The sequence below is a fragment of the Colius striatus genome, chromosome 21, assembly GCF_028858725.1.
Source record: "Colius striatus isolate bColStr4 chromosome 21, bColStr4.1.hap1, whole genome shotgun sequence".
NCBI classification, from domain to species: domain Eukaryota; kingdom Metazoa; phylum Chordata; class Aves; order Coliiformes; family Coliidae; genus Colius; species Colius striatus.
The window spans coordinates 8,422,522-8,447,775 of NC_084779.1; the positions used below are offsets into that span (position 1 = coordinate 8,422,522).

General features: G+C 44.0%; 2 protein-coding genes across 3 annotated transcripts in view; both read right to left on the bottom strand.

Annotated features, from left to right (window-relative positions):
- Window positions 1-275: 275 nt before the first annotated feature.
- TMEM52 (transmembrane protein 52) lies at window positions 276-3,680 on the bottom strand. 2 transcript variants are annotated; one of them, XM_062013121.1, is made up of 4 exons: window positions 3,521-3,680; window positions 2,611-2,741; window positions 1,450-1,619; window positions 276-826 (listed from the first exon to the last, which is right to left on the bottom strand). In XM_062013121.1, exons 2-4 carry the CDS (start codon window positions 2,640-2,642, stop codon window positions 468-470), a joined length of 561 nt encoding a protein of 186 aa, XP_061869105.1. In that variant the 5' UTR covers window positions 2,643-2,741; window positions 3,521-3,680; the 3' UTR covers window positions 276-467. The 2 variants fall into 2 exon arrangements, with proteins under 2 accessions (XP_061869105.1, XP_061869106.1); XM_062013122.1 differs by lacking the exon at window positions 3,521-3,680 and adding an exon at window positions 3,423-3,473.
- Window positions 3,681-7,212: 3,532 nt separating this feature from the next.
- Window positions 7,213-25,254, bottom strand: part of CFAP74 (cilia and flagella associated protein 74) — a 62,966-nt gene continuing 44,924 nt past the window's right edge. The window contains exons 24-41 of the mRNA XM_062013150.1: window positions 23,097-23,225; window positions 20,368-20,455; window positions 19,667-19,840; window positions 18,406-18,539; window positions 17,520-17,796; window positions 16,834-16,941; window positions 15,993-16,147; window positions 14,686-14,820; window positions 14,189-14,298; window positions 13,807-13,862; window positions 13,005-13,124; window positions 12,592-12,744; window positions 12,086-12,215; window positions 11,411-11,565; window positions 10,302-10,440; window positions 9,397-9,524; window positions 8,797-8,931; window positions 7,213-7,648 (exon numbers count right to left, since the gene is read on the bottom strand). Coding sequence (XP_061869134.1) covers window positions 7,535-7,648; window positions 8,797-8,931; window positions 9,397-9,524; window positions 10,302-10,440; window positions 11,411-11,565; window positions 12,086-12,215; window positions 12,592-12,744; window positions 13,005-13,124; window positions 13,807-13,862; window positions 14,189-14,298; window positions 14,686-14,820; window positions 15,993-16,147; window positions 16,834-16,941; window positions 17,520-17,796; window positions 18,406-18,539; window positions 19,667-19,840; window positions 20,368-20,455; window positions 23,097-23,225 — 2,440 coding nt within the window. The 3' untranslated portion in view covers window positions 7,213-7,534. The remainder of the gene's footprint in view (window positions 7,649-8,796; window positions 8,932-9,396; window positions 9,525-10,301; window positions 10,441-11,410; window positions 11,566-12,085; window positions 12,216-12,591; window positions 12,745-13,004; window positions 13,125-13,806; window positions 13,863-14,188; window positions 14,299-14,685; window positions 14,821-15,992; window positions 16,148-16,833; window positions 16,942-17,519; window positions 17,797-18,405; window positions 18,540-19,666; window positions 19,841-20,367; window positions 20,456-23,096; window positions 23,226-25,254) is intronic.

The following is a 25,254-nucleotide window of genomic DNA, read 5'->3' on the forward strand; positions in this document are numbered from 1 at the left end:
CAAAAACCAAATAACTTTTCTCATCTTTCTCATTGCTTGTCTGTACTTGTGAAACACAACAACCTGCACTCCAGCGATTTTCTGGGCAGTTGATGTTCTCAAAAGAAGAGAAACTACAGAGGCCATTCAGTGTGACTTGCCAGAATTCCCCTTTCAACTCCAGCTTAGGAAGCTTCTGTTCCAGAACAACAACCTGCTGTTTGTGCCACTCAGACTCCTCGTGTGTGTTCCCAAGACGGCACAGTTCCCCCGACCGTTTTTATTGCTGGACACAAGGAATATTTGGTTTATCAGAAGATGAGCAAGCATTCATGTCCCACATTCACAGGCATTTCTACACCACTGCCCTTTTACTTCATTCATTTCAGGAGATTAGAGCAGCCACAGAAAACATTTCTTGTAACTGACAGATCATTACAAGAGCACGAGAGGAAACATCTTTCTATCACAACCAAACTCTTTAACTCTTACAGTCCTTCCCTTCCATTACTCCCCACCTGAAATAAGTCAGAGCTGTGGCTGCTCTGTGTTGCATCTTCCGGATTTTCTGGATTTGCCTGTGTTGCTGGATCTCTGTTGGTTGTCTCAGGTGAGTACTGGATTGCATTCAGCCCACCTGGTGTCACCTGTCCAGGGATGTCACCGAGTTTCTGGCTTATCCGTGCTACTTCAGTGCACTGTTTACCCATTTGGACAGCTTCATCATAAGAAGGTGGCAACTCCACTGCATACAGACTGTAAGCTGGAGGGGACAGGGTGTTCTTATCCATATCCACAAATATTGAAGGAATAGGGACACTTAGAGGGTACTGGAATGAGCTATATGCTGCAAAGAAAAGGATTAAAAGAAAAATTAATGGCACAATGCAATGTTCATGTATAAAGGGCTAATCCTGCTCTTCCCCAAGAAATTATGGGCTCATTTTTGTAGTGTCAGAACATATGCACTACACACTAAAAGCCATCCATATAGAATTGCCCATGCTCTCCAAAAGGAAGCAGCCAGAAGAGGAAATGTCTCTGCATATCCCTTTCCAGTAATGACTGTGAAGCTCCTGACACAGGACGTGTTCTAACAGTTTCAGTCACGTTTGTATATGAGCAGCTGTGACCAGCTCCTCACATCAGAGAGAACTTTGGCTGGAACACTTGGACAGTGAGATACAGAAAAGTTGGAAAAATGAGGGAATGCTGGTAAGAACAGATGTGGTGGATGACACACAAGATGATAGTCCACCACAGGCTTTATTTTAACCTCTATGGAGTGACATCCTACCTGTCTTCTGCACTCGATGACCTGCCTTTCCCTCTCTTGCCCACACTGAGGGGCTGAAAGTTGTTCTGGAGCACATCAACAGTCCCCATTACTGCAAGGGCCAGACACTGAATCCCAGGCACATGTTCAGTAGTGAAGCACTGCTGGAGGGCCGACTCCCAGAGCATACTTACAGGTCACTGTGCTATGGGCCGTGCTGTCGCTGTCAACAGCAACAGTTGTCAGATCGTACGGGTGCCGGGGGAAGGTCTCAACTGGAAGCCTCTTCTTCCGGCAGCAGAATTTGATGCAGCTTGCAGTGATCCCACAGAGCAGGAGCAGGAACACACTCAGCAAGATCAGCCTTAGAGGAGAGAGAATACCATCATTTCATTGCTTGGATTTTCAACTTCTACGCAAGGAGAATTCTGTTCTTTTCTCCCACAGCAAAGGCTGCACCTGCCCATGAGAACCACGATTCCAAAAGAAAAGTCCCTTTAGTAACTGTTTCATTTAGTTTTATGTGAGAGGAACACGTTGCCCTGCTGGAACTTTGCACTGAAACTTTCCCCAAGTGCCAGGAGTGTTCCCTCATCCCTGGCCAGTCAGTATTTCCTGCTACTCCACGAGCTGCACGCTCTGTGCAGTCATCTGCCTTCACGCTGCTGCCCTCGTGGGTAAAGGCATCTCAGCACCAGGCATCTCAGCACTAGCTCCTTAGCTTTCATCATTTCCACACTAATTACTATGCAACTATGTATTTTTAACCAGTTCTATGTATCAGCACATTCCAAGAAAGCAAAAGAGTATCAACCAAAAGGTGTCCAGACTGAATGACAGCTCAGAGTAACCACTGACTGCGGGCTGCCACCACGGCCAAGGCACGGGCAGCAAAACAGCGCTGGGGCACACAGTGCAGGCGAGAGACAAACACACTGGCTTCCCCTTTCCAGGCACTCAGCAGTGAAGAGGTTTGTCACCAGCCCAGGTTCAGGATGCAAACCCAACCCTGAGCTACCAGCCCCCTGTCCCAGGAGTGCCCTTAGCACAGCGGGAGCCACAGCCCGGGCAGAGCAGCCACCCCTGTGCTGGGCAGAGGCGGCTATCGGGGAAGGATCCAGCCTTGCAGCTCCACTGGAGTGTACTCAGAAGGGAAAGATGACGTATCCCCGGACGAATGCTGTGCCCTGCCTGACACCTTATCTCCCCCATGCTCTCTGTAATATATTCCACTGGTAGGCTTGGTAAAACTGAGGAGAAACCCCTCTCTCCACCCTGAGAACGGCTTTGCTGCCATTACTGCTCATAATAACTTTCCAATTATTCCAAGTTAGTAAGATTAATAACGAACTTACCAGACATACCACAGATTTGTCCAATTAGACATGTTCTGAGGGCATCTGTGAAGGAAGGCAGATGATTCACCAACTTAAATATCTATGGTCAAACAGTGCAGGTATGACAGGGAATAGATTTCACACAATTTCTGAGGTGAAAAAGAGAGAGCAATCAGTAAGAGTACAGAGAAAACATGTGAATAATCCCACTGGAGAAGCTGGCTTGACTCAATACATATTTTTACAAAGTGATAGGTCACAGTTGCTCCACAGCAGAAGTACCCATGCTGGATCCTTGGAAACTGAATCACTTTTGTAGTTAACTGAGATGAGGTTCTTAATACCTTGGGCCTGTCTGGAATGGCAGCCTGACACAACTGCCTTCTTCCCCCAGTTATTTTTAAATTACTTTTTCACAGCTCCAGTACAACCAGAAATGGGTTTTTTCCAGATCTATGTACGGTACAAAAAAAGGAGAACAGCTTCTATTAGATGTCAGGAGTGCAGCTGCCACAGCTGTACTGCACACGGTGAACTGCAGGGAGCGGATTCCACGGGAGAACAACGCTTTGGGCCACAGAGAAATCTGCAGGCTGACTTTTCAGAAGGGGACACTTCAGAGTGTCATTTGGAAAGAGAGGATCATTCTCCTTAGTCTACCTGAGCAAGGCCAGACAAGTCAGATTTGTAAGCTGGTGATGAGCTTAGGCATAGAAAAAGCAGCAGTAAGGGATGGCTGTCAGTAAGTCACCGTTCCAATCTGATCACGTCACTGCATCATGACGGGAACAAGTTTGGTAACAGACAGCCGAAAGTTTTTGATTACTCACTGATCAGGGTTCTTGCAGTTATTCTCAGCAGAACAGAGCGATGCCTGGGAAAGGGGGAGAAAAAAGAGGCAGATAAGCAGGTGGCCAAAAAGAAGCACCTTGTGGCAGAGTCCCGCGGTGCGTGTCCCTGGCCCCGCGGTGCAGGCAGGTTCCGGGTGTCCCCCCAAGCCCAGAGAGCCTCAGCGCGGCTTCTCCAAGGGCGAGCAGCCCGAGCCTCTGACAGGGGACGCGGAGCCTCTGAAAGGGGACACCGAGCTGCCGGCGAGCGCCAGCTCCGCGCCCCGTCCCTGGGGCCGCCTCCAGCCGAGGCAGCTGAATAAATAAGCGGCCGTGCCGAGGCGGGAGCCGTGACCGGGCAGCGGCGCCGTGCGGGGCGGGCAGCGCCAGCGGGCGGCCCGGGCAGCGGGCGGAGCCTCGGGCAGCGGCCGCGGGCGCTCAGGGCACCCGGTGCGGGCACAAGGGGCAGATCGTTTCCCATTGTCGGAATAATCTTGTTAAAACACATTGCAACACGAGTGGAACGGCAGCGCCTGCTCTCTGCCCATGGGTTTGCTCCGAAATCACTTCACTCTATCCGACACCTGAAGTGCAGGAATTCCCTTAAGCATGACCCGAGGCGGCCATCTGATCTGGCCTCGTGTCGGTACACCGAGTAGAAATCCCACGGAGGAGTGTCTCATGGCTGTCATTACACTGATGGTTGCAGCCAGTTGCCCATCTCCTGCAGCTGGCTGCAGGGTGAAGTCTGGTTATGGCAATGGGACTGTACCTAGTCCGTGGTGTTAAAAAGCTCCCCCCTCTCCTTTAGTAGTCAGTCCTGCAGCTTGCTACGAGCTACAGGAGCCTTACCAAAGCCTCGCTGTCACAGGGGAGAACAAACCACGTGCCAAAGGTCGTCCATGCCCACCTGTGAGCGAGCAAGGGCAAGTGCTGCCTCAAAGCTGAAGCTGATCTAAAGGTCAGACACCTCTGAAACACCAATAGAGCAGAGGTCAGTTACATGGCAAAAAAAGGGCATTAGTTAATATTGGAGATGATGATGACACGTGACTGGGTAAGCAACTAAAAGACAGCCAGAGCTGAAAAGCAGGGGAGCTAATTAGTGGATTGTAAAGACTTCAACTGGAGAAGAAAGGGGAAGATCAGCTAAGACTGGCATTTTGACACATCTGCTGAGGTCTGTGACACCCTCTGAGGTGTGTAGGAAGGTGCCTGGATAAAAGCTCCTCCAGTAATGAGAATGGCATAAAATACAGGCATTTTTCTTTTTTAGATTTGAATGCAACAGTGGGAGAATATATTTGGACCTGGGTTGCCAGAGGTTTTTTCTATAAGCAGCTCCAATAGAGTGGGAGCAACGACGTCATTGGGAGCAACAGGGGACACGAGGTTGGAAACAGCGGGTTCCATCGACCACTCTGGGTGACATTCACTGCTGCTGTGCCATGAGGCTTCAAACCAGCCTGTCAAGGCTCAGTAAGGGCACAGGGCACATTGACTGAGGTGTTTTCCTACAGGGCTGCTCAGGGTCATGGGACCATTGCTCATTTAGGAAAAGCTGCATCCGTAAGCATGAAGCAATCTCTGAAGTCACTGGATAAGCAGAACATGTATTAATAAGATGTTATGACACTGTTACTTGGTCTCTCACTTCCTTTCTGGTTCAGAAATGAGCTAGATTGAGCTTTTAAGGATTATAAAGATCATAAACAGATATTAATTGCTTTCTTAGCACACTGAACTGTGTGTGCCAGAAGGACAAACCCAATCCCATCGCAAAACCCAGTCCCCCAAGGATCAGCCATTACGCCCCCAAGAAGTCCAATATGATTACTTTTGAGGCCCAAGATCAAATAACAGGTTTTTCTCTCATGAAAGAGAAGAAAAGCTGTTCAGATTTTCATAAGTGCTTCACAGAAAGGCAGCTGCTGTATTGCAAGTGGCGTTTTCTTTATTTCCAGGGCTCCAGAAATAGCAACCTATTCTTACTATCACAGTTCAATGTTCTCCCTGGGGAGAATGAACACACATTTAGCTTTAATCACAGAAAATTTGACCAGCAAAACCCTGAACCTTATGCTCACTTCAAGGCTGTGAAATTATTCAGATGAGGTTTCAGGATCGAGTCCAATGAACACAGTTAAAAACAGTCCCACCTGTCGCTTACCTTTGAAGCTCTTCCGTACAGACAGTGGCTGGAGCTCACTGGAGGCAGCTGCTCTCGGAATGCACTGACACAGTGCTGTGGGCTCCACCTTCCAACTTCTACAGCAGGATGAGCACATCCAGAGCTCTCTGTTGGGAGTCCTTCAGATTCAGTTGTTGGGAGTCCTTCAGAGTCAGTGTCCACACAAAGGCAGCTGGTGGGACCAGCCTGTCCTTGCGTATGCACCTTCCTTCTGCTCACTCAGCCTTCTCATTTTTGCAGGCAACCTCCACATCTCTTCAGCATCATCCCAGCCCTTACATATATTCTTTAACTTTTTGGTAATGTTTTGGATGCCTTTTCACAGCACCTGACCACTATGGAGTGAAGATTGCTAAGACAAGGGCGTTGTTTCCTGGAAGAGCACTTTACACTTATCCTCAGCACATTATGTGGTTATGTGAGTCTGGAGGCTAACTTCACTCTCAGCCATTACTTTTCAGTTTCCAAGAGTCAAATCTGAAGAATCCTCAAGTAATGGATGTCCTCAAATTAACTGTCTGAAACAAACCCTCTGCTCCATGAGCTGGGCGCGTCCTTGCTTTCTGAAAGCTTTCCTGGCAGTAGGTAGCTGTCAGCCCTGCAGCACTATCTGTGACTGGTTTTATGTGGTGGTATTTCATCTCCCACTGGGGCTCTGAGGTCTATCAGGGAACTGACACACAAACCTCATTGTCCTGAGTGCCCCAGCTGTGCCAGCAGCCCCAGTGCCTCGCCCAGGGAGGCAGAGCTGTCTCTGGCTAGCACTGCCACCCCATCCCCGCTCCTGCCTCCTCCCTTGGTGACTGCTGATTGCTTTGGCATCTGTAGTGCTTCAGACTGAAGAGTTAAGTAACTTCACAGCCACTTGATCCATTCTTAAATGAGAACAGATCTGAGTGGATCAAACACTGTTGTTAGGAAAAGAAGAAACTCTTCTTCATCAGTTGAAGAAGCTTCTTCTATAAGAGGGGGAACTAGTTAAAGTATTTCTTGTGGCAATTGCTGTACTGCTTTTTCCTGCAGTCCAACTTGACACATTTTACCTTGGGGATATTCACAAACAGTCTGTTTCTGTTTTCTTGCTGCATAATTTAAATAAGCAATTTTAACAGCTACAGGGGGCCAACCAGCAATAGGCTCTTGGAGTGGTGGTGAGGGAATTTTGCCACAGATTTACTGTGATTCAAGAAAGGTGGTAAAAGATTTACAAGGTTATCTACGTTTCTAGTACCTCTGAACTTTTCCCTGAAGTGGCTACTGCTTCCTAACAGGAGTTACACCTGCAGAGCAACCAATGACCCCAGCAACAGGCAGAAATCTACTCTGAGTCGGAATTCAGAGGAAAGCAAAGGTAGAAACGTCAGGTTCCTGGACAGCCACGATCTAGGGCATTTCCAGCCATCCTGTGAACAGCAAGGTCACTACTTCCTCCTTGACCATGTGTCACTGGGAAGATTTCACAATGTGTTGTAAAAATGGCAGCCCAAACGATGTGGGGGAGACCTGAACAAGAAGCTTTATTCTGGTCTTAAGAGGGAAAAAGTCAAGGATGTTCCAAATCCATTAAAATGCATCTGAAATTGGAAAAAGACAGTTGCTTGAAACTCACCCACGTAGATGTAAAAGGATTGCTCCTGCTGAGGGAATGGCCACCTTTGGAGGACACTGTGATGAACAACACGTCTATCTACTTGAGCCTCTGAGTATTTCTTAACTCTACCACAGGCTTTTATCACAGAGGCAGCTTGTAAATTAATCCAGAGGAACCAGAGTTTACATGGAATTTTCTTTGAGAAAAGCAGAGCTATTCAATCACCTTCCTTCTGCTTCCCAGCTCCCCTCACGTACTTGCAACCATCTTGCCATGTTTCAGCTGAGATCCAATGATCTGCCTCCACCTTCCTTTCCCTTCAGCTTGGTTCCCTCACTTGGTGGCAGCGTGTGCAGACACAGCTCTGGCCATGAAGAGGACTCGGTAAGATTCCTTTATGTCACCTTTCACAGTCAGGAGGGCTGACACAAGCTGAGGGTCGTCAGCCTACAAAAAAATCCGCACATAAAAGCAAGGTGTTTTTAATGTACGTGGAACAGATGACTTGAGGAGGTTCTAAACTACCTGTGTTGCATCTCCCTTGTAAGAGGTGCCAGTTACAGCTATAGGTGACCTCTCCTCCCACTGTGTTGGCTCTTTTCTATTTCCACACAATGCTCATCCTGCAGTCAGTACAGCAGCAATGACTAAGCACTCCAGCTCCAGAGTGCTACAGATATCATCACCACGTGACAACCATGACAACTGGACACAGTAGCCACAGAGTACGCTGTAGCCAGGGCTGGGAAAGAAATGGATCCTGTCAGCCATCAGTTAGTGTTAAAGCTTGTGTAATAACCAGTGGTTACCAAGAGGCACAATGTCAACCTGATACATCATGCCAGGAACTTGATTGCCTTCTTTCTGCACATGATAGCAGCAATCTTTTAATTTTGGAACAAACTACTCATTCTGCCATCCCACACACAGCTCACAACAAAAAGCAGGGGAGTAAATTCTTTCAGTCTCCATGAATGCCTGAGAAGATGAATCAGGAAGGGCAATCACAGCCCTGTAGAGACGTTTGGACCTCATACCTAGGCTCTGCAATACAAGGTGGCAGAGGCAGCCAGGGAAAAGCAGTTCATAAAGTGGAAAATCAGAAAGGCCCCACTGACTTCCAGGAATGTAGCAAAGGCAGAGCAGCCCACAGCCACACTGTCACAGAATGATCCATGCAGGCTTAGTTCTGTGTCAGCAGGACCGCAGGTTTTCTTGCACAGGGGGCATTAAAAAGCTCACTTCAGTGTGACCAAAGCTGTGTCCTTCAGCTAACAGCAGCAGCATTTTGGCTTTTTGGTGCTAGAGGATGCAGCAGCTTGTAAAAAGTAATTCTGAGTGACTAGTTCTGGTTCCTTTCCTCACACAAAGGGAGGTCTGTGGTAAGTCACCAAAGCCTCCAAACCACACCGAGTGCTCCTGGCTTTTATCCTCTGATCAGCGTTGGTACCTGCCTGTACTCCCTTCGGTAGCGACACGTGTTCTGTCACCTTCCCGTGTCCAAGCAGCCCGTACTGCCGACACCTTCAAGATCAGCTTTTGTGTTGCTCCCGCCAGGCGGCGGAACGGCCGCACGCTGCACAGCTCTCACTCACCGGGCCGTCAGCAGGCGGCACCCAAGAAACACGGATGCGTTTGACTTGGCCGCGCTCAACTTTTCCCTTCGCAGGTTCGACGCTGAATCCCTTCTGCTGCAAGAGCCGCAGGTTGTCCACACTGAACTCCACTTTCTGCGAGAGACACACAACAGCCCTTCTTTAGAGCAAGTTCTGCTCCTGCAAACACAATGAATGCTGCCCGGGTGCTCTGTGTGGGCCTCTCGCTTGCCAAACTGCTTCTGCCCTTTGGAACTGCAAGCGTCCTGCTTGTCACAAAGTAACTACACTAAAATGACAGGATCAGACCTGTAACTCAGTTGTGTGCTCACACTTCTGCATTTCTGAATTAGGGAAGCAAACTGCTAAATTAACTTTGTTTCTGACAATATGACATTGCCAATTCCTCATACTAGCCCCTGAAAAACAACCTCTGCTTTTCAAACACAGATGCTTTCATAAGGTGAAGTTTACCAGAAACCCTGAAAGGTGTAGGTTTTAATTTACAGGCTGACTTTTTGACAGAAATGACTAGTGGCCATCTGTACACCATCAGTGTTCCACACAGTGTCTCAAATAAAACTGTACTGTTTTCATCACCTTCTTAGATGCAAACCGAGTTGTCTGGATAGCTCCAACTCTCAGCTCTGTCAGCGCTGGCACTGGAGCAGTCTCTTCCTCAATATACTCCAGACTGAGGAGAATGGTCTTCACTGGTTCTGGTGGCTCTAAACAAACACACATGAAGTAAACTCTGAGACAGTGCAACCTGAGCAACTGTCAGTTTGGAATAAATTACACCAGGACAGTTCAAAACAAAGGGATGTTGTGGTGAACTGTGAGTTGGCACAGACGAGCAGATCCCTCACAGAGCTGCTGAGCAATTAAGCAAAAGCAGGTTTTGCACAATTTGCAATTGCAAACTGTAACTGCTGATTGCTTACCAGGTTTCAAGCTCATTTTCTAGCCCCATGGCACTGTGCTGTATTTCTCCTTGTGCATGGCATCTACCTGGATTTATTGATAGCTCAGGAGCTACTAGTTGCTTATATCCCATCTCTGAACACAGATGTCGTCCAAAGAAATTAAGGAAGGGTAAATTCTAACCCCTGAAATTGTGTCCATTTCATAATGTTACACTCAGGGTATGTTATTATGTATGAAATAATTTAATCAACATCTAATACAAGTCAGAGAAGTGGCAGAAGGCAAATAGCTCTGGACACTTTGCAGTACTATTAAATTATAATAATTCTTTGCAAGGGAAGTTGCAGAGAGACAAACTCACAATTAAGATACAGCTGCATTAAAATGGAGAGAGAATCTTTCCTCAAGAGATAGTTTCCTGCATTTTTGAGTTACAAATGGAGGCAACACCATAATGCTTATTTGTTCTGATTCTGTAGGAAAAGTTATCCTACATTTACTGTTCTTACAGAATGAGGAAGGTGCCCATGTCTTATCCCTCAGTGTTTTGTAATCAGATGTAAGTGGTAGCACGTTACCTCCTTTTGGTGCCTCTGGTGATGACAGAGGCAATATTCCAGCCAAGGACTCCAGGGGCACATCCAGTGGAATCCCCCCTTCCACAAACATTGGGTGATCTCTTGCTGCACCCTTCAGGTGGATCACGTGGGCAATTCTCTAAGCAAGATAAGAACACTTCAAATGCAGGTTACAGCTGAAGTACCACTGTAACTGCAACACTGACACAGCAGCATCTGCACCACAGAAGTTTCCACCACCTGCTGTATAAATGCTATGAGGCCATGCACTTCAACCCTGCTTTTCCCCATTGCTGTCCATTCCAGAACTGTTTTAATCAACCTTTCATTCTTGAGCAATATGCCTCAGGACAAAACTATTTCTACTAAATCCACTGAAAGAGGCAGAACTTATCTGCCACCAAACTTGGCTAAAATTTGTGCACTAGGACCAGCCTCCACTCATCTCCAGCTTACTCTGATTTGCACTCTTAGCTGCAATCCAAAGATAACCTGGAGATACACAACCTGCAAGGAGAAAAACAGCTTCTGCTGGCTGTCTGCAGTGCCTGCTGATGGGCATTAGCTGGCACTCTTCAGTAACTTTTGGGCAGCCTCCTTTGGAACGCAGCATAAGCCACCCGCTATGCTGATGGCCAGTGTATCCTGCCTTGAGCTCCATCTAAGCTCAACTGCTGCTCCACAGATGGAAACCTCCTTCCTCATGCTGAGCAATGGCAGAAGCAGCTCCTGGTACTTGGTGCACCCGTCAGTGTGCACTGGGCAAGTGCAGTTCCACTCTCTGCTGCCTTCAAAGGCCACTTGCAGAGAGCCTGCTTGGAGCTGTGCTCAGCAGTGAGGCAGCCACCCAGCTCCCATCACCTCTCATTTACACAGTGTGGGCAGCTGGGCAGAAGACAGGACTGGATCACTATTGTTATGAGCTAATACCTGAATAGTTAAAGCCTGAAAAGAGTCAGTGGGCCCCAAACCTGTCATCTCCTATCTACATGAGTTAATCTAAAAAAGACACTGTTTCTGCCTACAAATGCTAGACCCATGCTGGTAACAATGGCTGTAGCTCACATTCAGGCTTTGATTTTGTAATCCAGGTATCTTGATTGTCTTACCTTGCCAAAGAGCACAACCTTGAGGCAGGCAGCATAGCTCTGACTTTCATGATCAGGACTGAAAGTAACAACAAAATCCTGACTCTTCCCAGCAACAATTTCTCCTTCTGTTGGAAAGATACTGAATGCACTCAAGCCATTAGAGTTCTGTGTTCCTGGTAAATAAAGATGAGGACACAAATGAGAACAGCTCCACTTCACTACTTCATATATTTAAAAGCCTTTTTAATTTTTATTAGACCAGCAAATAAACAAGACCCAAGGCAGAAAAACAAAAGTGTCTAGAAATAGCAGACAAATCCATCAATCAGCTTAATGCCTGCATCTGCAGAGGAACTGAAGAAACATCACTGAACCCTCCCTATATTCTAGCATGTTTTTACAGAGAGGGACATCCCTAAATATAATCTTTAATATGCAATTAATGTGTGGGTTTATTTAGGTCCAAACACTAGTATTTCCTTACTTGTGGATATTTGCTCAGGCTGCACAAACCTACAGCTACTCATAGTGCAAGAACTAGCAGAGCTCCTACCAGGGAGACCAAATTATGTCTTTAATTTCAGTGATGTGACGTCCCAGGTTTTGACAGTTGTGTAGATCTATCAGCACAAAGTGATGCTGCTTTGTATTTCATGAGTCTTTAACAAAAGGAAAAGAAAAAAAGAAGTTTACCAACAATCTCTGTTCTTTGCAAAAAGGATGGAAGAAAGGAGGGAAGTCTCTGCTGATCTTTGTCTGTTGCTGGGGAAAGTGATTCCAGTTGTATGGAGTATTGCAGGGCCAGTGGGGAAGTGTTCTGTACCTGACAACATGAATTCACACAACAGCACTTCAGTTAAGAAAATTCATCTCAAGCCCATAGGACTCATAGTTTGTGACCTGGCTGAATTAATTTTGCTGCATTACTGCATTTCTCTTTTCTGAGTCTCTAGTTTTTCATATAGGCTGCAGGCAGGACAGAAGCAGCCAACAAGATCCTCCCCATGCAGCTTCGTTACCTTTGGCCTGAAACTGGCTCAGCACCAAATCACTCTGCCAGCTGTGCTTTTAAAGCAATGTTGCTTTGTCCACAGTTTGCCACTCAGCCTTATGTTCTGCCAGACTAGAAACTACAGAACTCCTTTTCCTCACTACAAAAGCCACCGATGTGCTTTCCAGCTCAGCACCGAGGGACTTACCTTGAACGTGGAAGTCACTTCCTCTTTGGCTACGACATGTCCCATATCCAGTACTCCTTCCACAGAGCAGACAGTTGATGGCACCACCCCGTGGCCAGTGATGCTTAGGGTTAGATTGTTTTTTGCTGTCTGGATGTCCAGCTTCTCAAAAAACTGCCAAGAGGATGTCTGTGTTAGCAAAACACCCCCACCCTTCCAACTGCCCTCCCTTCAAATGAGCCATTCCTACAGAACTTGTGGATTTAGTACATAAAGAGCCAAATTCTGGGGAGGGGGGGCTATGCACAGGCAACAGAGCTTTTCTTATTATCATACAGCTTAGTCTCAGGCAGCAATGTGGGTCTATGGCACAGCCTGTTATATCTCTCCATCTCTCCTCCTTTTTCTCCATCACTGTTGTATCTCTTACTCACCCATTTATTCTCATGTGGACAAAAGGAGATGATCAGGGGTTTATTTTCACCTGGCTCAAGCACTCCAACTGCTCTGACCAACAGGAAGGGACCATTGGGATTCAGAACTGAGAATCCCAGCTGGAACAGTGCAACTCAAGGAAAAAGGTTTATAAACAAAGGCTGGGGAGAACGATATAAGAACAGATTCCAAGCATTGTTCAGACCAAAGATGCAGAAGCCAGTGATCTGTAAGCTTTTCCAGAGATCAAGAACTAACTTGGAGAAAAGAAGAACTAATCCAGTTATTTTTTTTTCCCCACAGAATTCAAATAGCTGCAAGATCCTTTTCCAGTTACAAAGGTCTCCATGTAACCCCATTTTCAGATTTGGCCTGGAATGGGTCATTAACACCCTAAAAATCTCCCACATTCTCCCACACAGCTTAGCCCAGACAAGCCATTGTAGCAGCCTCTTCTTGCAGGGTGTTCAGAAATTCAGAGAAGCAAAAATCAAGTTGCTGCTTCTGTTTCACAAGTACATCATCTTGTACTGAAACTGGCTTTGCCATCAGTGCCTTATGGTCTTTGGCAGTTTGGCTCTGTGCAGTTACCTCCTGTAACTGGAATACAATTAGCTGGAATAGAATTAGCTTTCCAGTAGTCACCTAGGCTCATCCAACTCATTCTGAAAGATGTGTATTAAGTCTGAGATCTGCTATCTCCTACTTGCTTCAGTGTCAAACAGTTCCTCCTACAGATAAAGAGTCAAGTTAAACAGCAGTTGAATGGCAGATGAACTTACATGTTCCAAACAAGGATACTTCCAGCTTCTCTGGGGAGATATTTTGTATTGTAATTTGCTGAATCATTCTGTGGCCTGGCAGGAGTAAAAATGTTTCAAAAAGTGATAATGCTCACTACCATTCCTCCTCTTGACTCATGCTTCTACCTGGGCCAAACATTCACACACACGAGTCAAAGCTCATCAAAATGCTCTCACACTGTTTTGGGATTAAGCTTGCTTTCAGATGCCTCAGCTGCCCAGACAGGTCCTAATTTTCCACCTAAGTACCTGTTTCAGGGCTAATTTCCATACTGACTGTTGAAAATCAACAGAACAATGGAAAAGAAAATACAAAACTACATTCAGCAGAAGTCAGTGTCAGAGAGAAAAAACTCAAACCTTGAATTCAAGTTTCCTACCTACTGCAACATCACCAAAATTGACTCTGTTTCTCCCATCATCTGAAGTGACCACAATAGCTGGTGCTACAGCTGGACAGTGGAGCTCCAAATACAAGGTGTTGTAAGGGCTAGAAAGACAAGTAAAAGGGTATTTGCTCTTGGATCACACAGAAATAAAACTATTGTCAGAAATCTCTTCCTACTCTGTTCACATCACAAGGTGTTATCCAAAGGGTATGGGAACACAATACATCCTTTGTGGTGCCTGGCATTTTGTGTATGCCTGAGCAGAGCGATGAACCACATCTGGCTTCAATTTTTCATACCATTATTCTTAAAGTTGCCTTGATACTCATGTGTTTGACTCTAATCCAACTAGTAGGTTGCAAGCATGAGCTTCTAACACTGACTTATGAAATCATTAAGATCAGAAAACAAATTTGCTCCCCAAAGGAATAAATTAACATGCCCACTGTTTCCACCTCAAATTCAGGACTCTCATGAATTGCAAATACCTGTAGCTGAGGCTTTCTGAGCCTTTCTTTTCATCGATGTGTCCGCTTGCAACAAAGCATGGGATGATGTATTTTTCAAACCTCCCACTGAAATTCCTCACCAGGAAAGCCTGGGCTGCCATATAAGCATCAGAACTAGAACATCCAGGAATAAGAACCATCTTAGTAAGAGAGAGAGCAAGAAAAAAACCAAACCTGATATCTACTGAGCTATTTGTGTTTACTGTTTCTTAGTCACACATTCAAAATGGAATATAAAGTTTGTCTTTTCTTGCCAAAAGGGAACCAAAGCTATGAACCCAGATAACAGATGTTACACTGAAGGTTGCAAAATCCTCAGCACAATTTCCTTCTGTTGAATCTCTGAATTATTCCAGGGTCTCCCAGCACCTTTGCCTCATTTCAATGACATGCAAACACAGGCTCACACTGCTGTAGTGCAATATGCCAAGCACAGCTTCACCATGGGTGTTTTCAAACAGAAATGTTATTTTGATGACCTGTACTGAGAGTATTTAGAAGTTATAATTAACATTACAATGGACACAGGCTTTTAGTGAAACACGTCTAATATCCAGCACAGCCAAATGCCTGGTACCCAGGCATGTATTTACTTCCTAACTCTTCTGAATTCCTCAGCTTGGGAAGAAATGTGGTTCTAAAAACTTGATTTATATGCTAAACAAGAGGCCTCATGTATCAGGTTTTGCATTTAAGCATACAAACTTCCAGCTAGCACGTGCTATTCATGTCAGTTCTCACTGAGGGACTATTTAAAAGGCATATGTTACAGAATTGTTACATTCCCAGGCCTAAAGATGACCAATGTGATGGACTATCTAAGCCTTCACAAAAACCCAAACAAACCCAAGCCTGTGGATATGAGCTATCAGATGGTTTCCATCTGGGCTGAATGTATGCAGCTCTGTTAGGCCTGTTCAGAAGAGGTGTAATTAGTAGTAGTTTCTTTTGGTAACTAACTTCAGCTTTCTAGTTGCCTTTTGAAATGATAAATACCCATGTTGGTGCAGCCAAATTCACCCATACAGCCACATCTCATGCTTTCTGATGTATTCTTTGAAGTCTTCAATCCCTCTGATGCATAAAGGGATTCTTTGCCTTACATGAGAGGGTACAGCTGTGTGGCTTAAAAGCAGTGCTAATTTTGGAAACAGCCTGTGCAACACAGCTACAGCTATTTCTTCTCTACAGTTTGTTTGCTGGTCTACCTATAGGTTTTAGTAGGTTTATTAAAGCACTTCAAGTGAATGTTGTTTACACAGCACACAATGCTTTTGCTGACTTACTCAGGCTTTAACTCTTGGGATTCTGGTTGTTCAGAACTACCCAGAGCAGTCAGGTCTTTGCTGTCTCCATCCTTTTCGAGCTGTCTGGAAGACTGCTGTCTGCTAATGGGGATTCTTAATTTCTTTCCCTCTCTTGTTTCATCTTTTGTCCTTTCCTGCAAATACACACAGATGTTGTATACTGAGGGTGATCAGTGGTGATTCAATCAAGATATCAGTTCACACAGTCCCTGGCCCAAGGATACAGAAGATCCAGAAGATCCATGCAGGTGACAGACTGCACAAACCAAGGCAGCAGCTGTAGGATTATCGTAACAGTACTTCTTTCATACATTTCTAATAACATCAAGTACAGTTGAAATGAACATATTTTACCCTATTTTTAAAAAGTGTTCCCCCATTGCAGCAGAGAAGCAAAAGTCTGTCTCTCTCAAGGGAACTGTACCGACTTATCTCGTAAATAGAGACAGCCGTGCGTGCTCACAGAAATTCACCGACCCACAGCATTGCAGATTAAGTCCACGTGTGCTGTACCTCTGCAACAAGTATAGAAAGTTTCTCCTTTTTTTAAGAGTACTTGCAGTTAGCATTTGCAAGAAAATCCTCTAGGAATGCTTTAGAAACTATTAGCATGAAATGAAATAATCGCTGAGTGAACAGACTACATTAAGTGCAGCAGTACAGCCGTACTCTTGTCCTCTCTAGGCAGGTCTTGCATGGATTGTGAGTTTGGTCTTCATTAATATGCAAATAATTTTATGATAAAAATACCATCCAGAGAAAGAAATATCTGGAAGTAACAGACCAACAGCAGCATGTGCTAGTTCTTAGCATTCCTTACTTGTATTTCTGCCCCTGTTGCAGCTGCTCTGCAAAGCCTCCGAGCTGCCTCTTCTCTGATTAGCTGATCTGACAGTGTTGGTCTGAAGGACACTTGAATTGAGCTTTTCTGGGAGTGAGAGAGCATTCACAAGAATGAGGCAAAATCCAGCCCTCAGACATGTGTTACACCTACAAAGCTCAATAGGAGCATGCACATGACAGCAAAACATTCACAAACAAAAGGCGATTTTTTCCCAGTGAACATGATGATGCTGAGGATAAGGTCACTTGCAGCCTTTTTGGAAGTCCACCCTGTTGCAGTGGGCTGGTTTTCCTGCAGCCTTTTTGGAAGTCCACCCTGTTGCAGTGGGCTGGTTTTCCTGCAGCCTTTTTGGAAGTCCACCCTGTTGCAGTGGGCTGGTTTTCCACGACTGACGCTTCAACATTTAAAGATCCCTCAAATAAATAATCATGACAACACTGGGGAGAGAACATTCGTGGGAAAGCCCCCATAAAACATCAGCCAGATTGGATGGTTAACCTCTCATGTCTGATGTAAAACATCACTGCAAACAATACAAAACATTCCAGCTATTCTAATAATAATTTAGGCTTTGAGCTTCATGTACAAGTGACAGCATTTGTAGGAGGGATGTAGGTGATCAAAAGATCTGGCAGAACACTTGAGGTTTAAAGCGAATTTACCTTCCCAGGCAACACAGTTCCAACAGAAGGTGTAACTGTCACTGGGCAGCCTTCTGGCACACAGAATTCAAACGAAGTGGGTCCAACAGGGGCAACTTCCCCATTGCCAATTCTTGGGACGGGGTGAGTAAAGTGGTTGACACTCACATGGGAATTCAGCACATACAGTGTTGCTGTAGACACACCATTTAGAGCTGTTGCAGCAAACTGAACTAAGGAATGAGACAATTCAAGAGGTGGGTGGACTCCAACTGCTTTGCATGACAGCTTGAATTGTCTAAAAATAAACACATGATAAATTGTCTCAGCATAAAATAGTCTCTTAATCAGCCCGGAAAATAAGGAACTAATCCTGTAGTCCCTATTTAAGCAGAATTTCAAGCTTGCAATGGGAATTTTGCCTAAAGATGAACAATAATACCATCTATTTTTAATGCACAATTGGCTAGAGTCCCTGTTTGAATTCTTCCTCTGTGAACTTATGGAAATACATCCAGTCAAATCAAAGTTTATGCCATCATTATTTTCGTAGCATTAGCTTAATGTATGAAGCACTTAAAAAGAAAATAATCCTTCAGTAATTCTCCTGAAAAGACAAGCAGAACACTGCAGGTTCAGATGACCTGGGGCAAACGTGCAGCTCGAGTATGTGACAAGGATACATTTCAGTTGGGATATGAAAGTAAAGACAGACATATAAAGATGAAGCTAACGGGCACTGAGCAACTCCTGTCAACTGGAGGATTCCTGCCTGCCTTACATTTTTATCCCAGCCTTACCTCTTCAAGGGAGGCAGGGATTTAATTTCTGAACTAGCTTAACAGTGGAAATCCAGTGTGATGTAGACTTCTAAATTACCTACTACTCAATTAGTTTCTTAACATACCTATTAACCGCTGACTTGCAGGTTAGCTCAAAGCTGTACTCTTTGGCCTTGGGAGCTTTAAAGATTATGTCCAGTGTCAGGCTTTCAAGGGGAAGGAGAATTCCAAATCCATCATTAGGCTGAATTTCAACAAACTTTAAAATGCCAGGATAAGAAATTATTGTTAATAACCCAAGAAATTATTAGTTAAATTATCAAATTATTAATATGTGGAAACAAGATATTACTGGCAAGATGAGAACATCTTGTTATTAAATGTCAGGGAAACAGAAACCTTCTTGTGAGAAACTTTCATCTGAGTTAGTGGCTAGTGTCTGACTGACAGACTTCTAATGTAGAAATGATTCCTGTATGATGAGCAGACACCACAGTGACAAGCACTAATTTAACATCTACAATTGTATATTGGTTTGTGCTTGAGTTGAGGATGATTCAAGAATGTCTCCCCATCACAACTGAAACTAACCACGAAACATGTGCTGTGAAGCAAAGCTTTAATGAAACTGAAGATAACCACTTATTTTAGGGATTTTAATCCCTAAAACAGCAGAGAAAGGGAGAATGCCTAATTAAATGTCAGGTTCTTCTAGCTCTGATTCCAATATGCCAAACCATTTCACACTGTGATCACCATGCTATTATGAAGCTGGAACAGAGAACTTTTTGCAGAAAGCCTCTCTCCAGTAGACGTAGCCCACACGAAACTGGCAGCTCCTGGGATTAATTTAGCTTCCACGTCAACTGTCAGAAAATACCTAGGCATGGTTCAGGGAATGATTGCCAATAAACAGTTTGAACATGGCCATCCTGCTTTACAGAGAAAGAGTTTAGGCATTTGGATGCCAACTATGTGATATTCCTCAGCCTTAAGGCCAAAGCAGCATCCCTAAGCCTGTTTTCTTTAGTAGTATAAGCAACCTGCGAGTCTGAAAGAAAATGGTACCAGGTATCCTGTTAGTAGATTCCTTGGTGTAAAAAAGAGGTATTTTACTAGAATAAAGTTAGCCTGAGAATGTTATGTAGGTGAGAACAGTAAAATCTCCTCAAAGATGTTTACACTGCTTGGGAAATGCTGAGGGTATAAGGTGGTGCCACTTTCCCAAAGCAGTATCAGAACTCCTGTGTGTTTCCAGGGGCAGAAGGAGTTCCACAGGTTGGTAAGAAGCAGTCGAGATTTACTTAGACTCACATTGAAATGCATTTTCATGATAACTAAATACATTTTAATACAACAAGAGGTGTGGGAGGGATAACTACGTACCTCTGGAAGTCCTACAAATCCAAACTCTTGTGGCAAGATGGATTTGTTTGTGAGTGTGACATTTGCCTGCACAGCTTCATAGATGGTGCAGTGTCCAAAATCAATTTGTGCTGGACTGATTTCCAAATCAGAGGTAGTAACAATTGCATGGACTGTAAAATTAACTCTTTTAGCCTGAAACAAATGCAAGAGCACAGGATAAAAACCTCCATCTGTAGCACTGTAAGGACAGGATTTAAGGGAAATGTCATCCAAAAAAAGAACTGCAAAGAAGTTACTCTATTCCTTGACAATAACACATGTAAATGTAACACATCCATCTTGATCTTTAGCCTCATTTTCTCCAAAAACAAGCAATAGGAAAGTATATGCTAGAATGAGAATCACACCCACATCTCTAGGAAATGTAAACTCTAAGGATAAGCTACATCTGCAGTACAGGCCAGAATGGAAAGATTGTGTTATGGTCTTTGATAACTCGGGTACAAGATCAACTAGAGAATAGATGAGCACTAACTAGGAAGGATTTAACTTACTGTAAACACACCAACAAGAAGAAACTACCACACTTTAAGCAGGTTTTTACTAGGACTTCAACCAGTAAAGAACTAACCTGAGATTAGGTATCATTAAGTGAACATTCACTCATACAATTTACTTCTCTTGTCAGTCTGATAAGCAGCAGAATAAAAACCCCTAACCTTATCCACAATCAGGATTGTCACTGGAACTTCCAGAACTCTGGTCTCTTCATTAAAATAGCTCCCTGCATCTTCAGGAAGAGAGGGCCTAAAGATCAAAACACACATTCAGTTTCATAAAAACATTTGGATTGTTTCCTAGCTAAGGAAAATAATAAACTTTTTGTGTTTATTTATTTAAAGCTGGGCTTTGGGACATGCAGGAGTCCATGGGAGTCACTCCCACAGGTCTCCAGCCATTTGTCCTTTTAAAAAATGCCATCCAGTCCTTTATACCTCTCAAAAATTGAAAGCTTACTTTAGAATATAAGACTTCTGCACCTTTGCTGCAACCACAGCACATAACTACCCCAACCAAGGCAATTGTTTCCTTTGGACACTGGTGTTAGTTAATTACCAGACACTTTGAAGCACAAGCAAATGTATCACAAAGCACAGAGACATAAATGAAGTGTGATGAATTTGACCAACAGTGTCTGATAACATACCACATTATTAATTTATAAGAAATATGTGGGTTTCCTGTAGCTGAAGCATCTTGCTATCATAAACTCAATTTCAGAGCTTCAAGCCAAGCCAATACAAAGCTCCAGCATTTTTAGCTCTGCTGGTCTATTTATAGCCCCTTACAACATCAGAGTGAATTGCTTCCTGTTCGTAGGTCTCCACAGTGACAACATTCCTACTACTACTACTGGAATTAAATGCAATTTTTGATGCATTGTTAAAGAACAGTTAATGAATAAGCAGCACCTGCTCAGTCTCCATGGTGATCTGAAATCTTGCTGCCTGTTATTTTGCAAGTCTGAACCACAACTTTAGAAGATGATCTTCAAAGGTGGTTCTACCTTGTTTAAAGATAGGAACTGGAGTTCCATACCCGGTAGGAATACAGTATCAGCTTTCACTTTGTCACAGGATATTGAGACAGCAGAAGGAATTACTGTATTGCAAAAGAATCCAGAGGAGGAAAAAAGTCCTAATTGTAAGTGTACATACATAGTGATGGACTCTCAATTAGCTGCTCTGCCTTGGGGAAAAGATACTGAAATCCTTCAGACAGTTCTCTGAAAATGGCATTTGCATGCTTAAAAGCAATTAAAGAGATGCATAAAAGACAAATCACATTTAGACTGTCAGCATCTGCAGGACTAGTTCCAAATACAGAAAAACTACAAGACGTGGCATTTGGGAATTCTGAAAGTCAGCAGATTAGAGAATTTGCCTTCAAATAAACACAAAATGTGTGCTTCAAACACCCAGAAACTGATGAGTACTGTAACATCTGACCAGAGAGCTTCCCAAGCCTTCAGACCTCTATCTATTCACTTAGTATTGCTAAATGAGTGTTTCTTTTTACTGTTGTGTTACTTTGAATATCGCTGTTTTTTCTTCAGAGAAAACCAAGCTTACAGTATGAAGCAAATGAGGTGGCATTTACAGAAATATGTCACTGGCTCAGTACTTCACATCAGCTTGCAGCAAGATACCCTTTCACTGTTACACATGTGCTTCCCCTCTGAGTTAGGTCTTTTAAAAGTGATCTGTACACTGAAACAGACAGATACTTATTTTGTGTGTCAGAACTGCCTTAAGCTCATCAAATCTCCTTTCTGAAGCTTCCTCATTTTTCAAAGGAAGATTAGTGTCCTAAATCCAAGCTATGCTTCTATCCACTCAGCAAGTGTAACAGTGCTTTACAGCATCTGATGTTTAGAAACTGAAAAGTGTCATACTAATGGTTACTGATGTTGTAATCTGATTGGATTTGAGATGTCAGAAAAACTGTAAATACTTTTAGTTCCTTGACTATTAACCTGGTGAAAATGTCAAACCCAGTGATTAGACTCTCAGTTTAGAATCCAGAGATGCTGAGTGAAAATCCAGATATCCTTACAGCAATGGGACCAGATAACCTGCATGGAGAAAGCAGCAGATTCGCAGCAGCAGTCAGTGCAGAAGCTGCTGAGGTACCTGGCTGTACACCAGAATTAACATCTATACACTTAAATCCGTATTTGAAAAGAAATGTCCAGCTAAATTCTTTAGGAAGGTAATGATGAGGTAAATAAAACTAACAGTGGTCAGCAAGGCTCTTGAATTAATGCTTTTAAAACCTGGAATTCTTTGTTGCCTGTGACTGAGTTATGTTTGTACCTGTAGGTGTATCACAAAACGGAGAAACTTGCCTGGGTAAGGCTTTCACCATCTTAGAAGATGTTCTATAAAATGCCACATGAAATTCAAGCTCAATACATTCATATTTTGGAGAAAAATGTACAGGGGTAGGAGGGATATGAACAGGAAGCCCAACCATTCTTACTTTAATTAGCAAGCACAGGAGTCCTTGTGCAGAAATGATTTAATCAGTGATCCGTGAAGTAGCCACCTGCCTTGACAACCTCTCTCTTGTGTTAAGAATAGCTTCCCCACAGAAATGGGAGCAGCATACCAGGAATGCAACTGCTAAGATTTTCACACTACTGCTGTCACCACAGGAAAAGCATTTCCTCTCAGGTATGTGATCCAAGTTAATTTCCTTCTTGAGCATCTGGCAACTTGTATGGGGGAGAGAGGGGGGAGGCTGGGACTGCACTGACACCAGCAGTGTGAAGTCCAGCCTGCTACAGTGTGGAGGAAGAAAAACCCTCGACCTGCTCAGGCTTTCCACTGACAGCCTCTGACAGATACGGTCTTAAATATGGAGAAGAACAATGCTGTTAGGTTACCTGGGCAGAAACTTCAACTGCACACTGAAGGATGACTGAGCTTGAATGTAACCTGTCTTTGGAAGGAGCTCCATGTGCTTACTCAATTCTTTGCATACTTCAAACTTCAAATGCAGCGTGGCTTTTGCTCTGCAAAGAGATCAGACACGATTAGAGGGCTCTGAGGCCACAGGTGCTGCCACCTCACCAACACCTGATCTTGGTGTTTGGTCCCCTCTGCTCCCCCCGCGCCCCCCATCCCTACATTATGACTAGAACAATTCTGAGCTTCCTTTGGAAGTGATGGGCATATGAAACTGCTACAGCCAAATCACACACTTCTACTCTTTTTGAAGTATAAAAACCATTTTGGAAGTACTGTAAGTAAACCCTGCTGTATTTCAAGCAATACACACAGCTGCCTGGATAATTATCAAAGTGTAGCACAGTGGTAAGTCAGGTCAGGGGAAAGTCAAAGGCAAATTATGATGACATATCAGCTAATTATTTGCTCCCAACACACACTCCTGCTATCCCAATCAATGGCAATGACTCATGTAATGTTTGAGACACCTAATTGGTCCTAGCTGCAGCACAGAACCCACTCAAGATGGAAAAGGAGTAATCTTCTTGTCATGCTGGCTCTAGGTTACGTAACAATTGGTGGTGGGTGGGATGCAGCAAATAAAAAACTGTTTTTCTCTGAGAAACAGAAAAATGAGGACCAGCCACTCCTAAGTGGGGCCAAGGATACCTAGATGCTGCTTAAATGGCTAGCAAGCACTTAATCTCTCTGCCTGTAGCCAAAGGAATCAAAAGAATGACCCTGAAGGAACGTGATACACCTAAAACATCGAAATGTGCCCAGTGTGGGAATTCTCTTCATCTTTGTTATCACCAAAACCTTCAACACCAACAGCTAAGCCTACACAGGCAGGAAAAGGGTCAGGCTCAGGGCAGGGAGCTAGCTGTCTTATGCCAGAATTGCACCAAGAACACTGCTGATTTGTTTTTTCTCCCCAAAACTCTGGTGACTTCTTTTAAATAGATGTGAATTCACAGACCTCTGGTAACCTCTCCTCTAACAGCAGAGATTCTACAGGGCTAGAAGTCATAGTGCAGCTCAGCTGGTACTGCCAGCTCCTCTGCTAAAACTTGTGCTCACTTTGCCCTATGAATGGCTTGTTGGAAGTGAGGAAACATCTCCCTGTTTACTAAAGTTTGGCCATACTTGAATACAGCAATAGCCACAGATCAAACCTTGCTTTGGAATTTAATGTCTAAGTGCAAAATTTCCAAGCAATTTACAAATATTTCAGCTTGTCATTTTCCCTTTCTTGGACTGGTTTACAAGCTGTCAGTCCAGATGGTCTGCTCTAAATCAACAGCTATTGCATGTGGCACTGGGAGCCTGGAATGATTCCTGTCTGTTGACAATCTAAGAGAACTATATACCACTTCATCAAATCAGTGCAGATTATAACCTGCCACAGAAATTACTTTTCAAAGTGATCTGCATTGGAGAGGATTCTGATAAGACACTTTCACCTCTTATGCTGCTTATTTATGCCTCCTGATTACTGTACTGTGTGACCAGAAAATAAGCAAATCAAAAGAAACCAAATAAAACCCAAACCAAATCCAGTATAAGGAACATCCTGCAATGCTACAGAGTCTGCTGGGGCACTTAAGTGCCAGAGCTATCTAACTTGAAAACTTGATCTGCCACTTACACTACCCAGTGCAATGTGGACTGAAGCAGCAGTAAGATACAGGCAAGTTCTTTCTGCTCTGCTTCTGCCCGATGTTTGTGTGTAATGGTGGTGAACAAAAGGCTATTCTAACACATCATCTCCCTCACGTCTGGAACAGATTTTGCCCCCAAAAATCTAAACATCCCTCACTGCAAGGGTTAGGTTTGGCTTTTGGCTTTTTTTCCTGTAACTACTTAGTGAGTGCAGCAGAAATTCATAAGAATATTCCTGAATAGCAGAATTATTAAGCATCTAATTAACATTTAATTAAAGAATCTGTGTTCTAGAAGATACACCAGTATGATTTCACATCCTAGGATCTGAACTTCTCACTAGCCAAGGCATTTCAGCAGTCCTTAGACAAGCAGCCTTTTTGCCTGGGCTGTGGCAACTTACCTTTGATCTCTTTCAGTGACTGGTTGCTA

Bases quoted from the DNA above. Each gene is read 5' to 3' on its own strand.
- TMEM52 (XM_062013121.1), bottom strand. From the start codon at position 2,642: ATGTCTAATTGGACAAATCTGTGGTATGTCTG. The intron at 1,620-2,610 runs GTAAGTTCGTTA...CTCTCCTCTAAG, and splicing joins ACAAATCTGTGGTATGTCTG to GCTGATCTTGCTGAGTGTGT. The intron at 827-1,449 runs GTAAGTATGCTC...TTTTCTTTGCAG, and splicing joins GGCCCATAGCACAGTGACCT to CATATAGCTCATTCCAGTAC.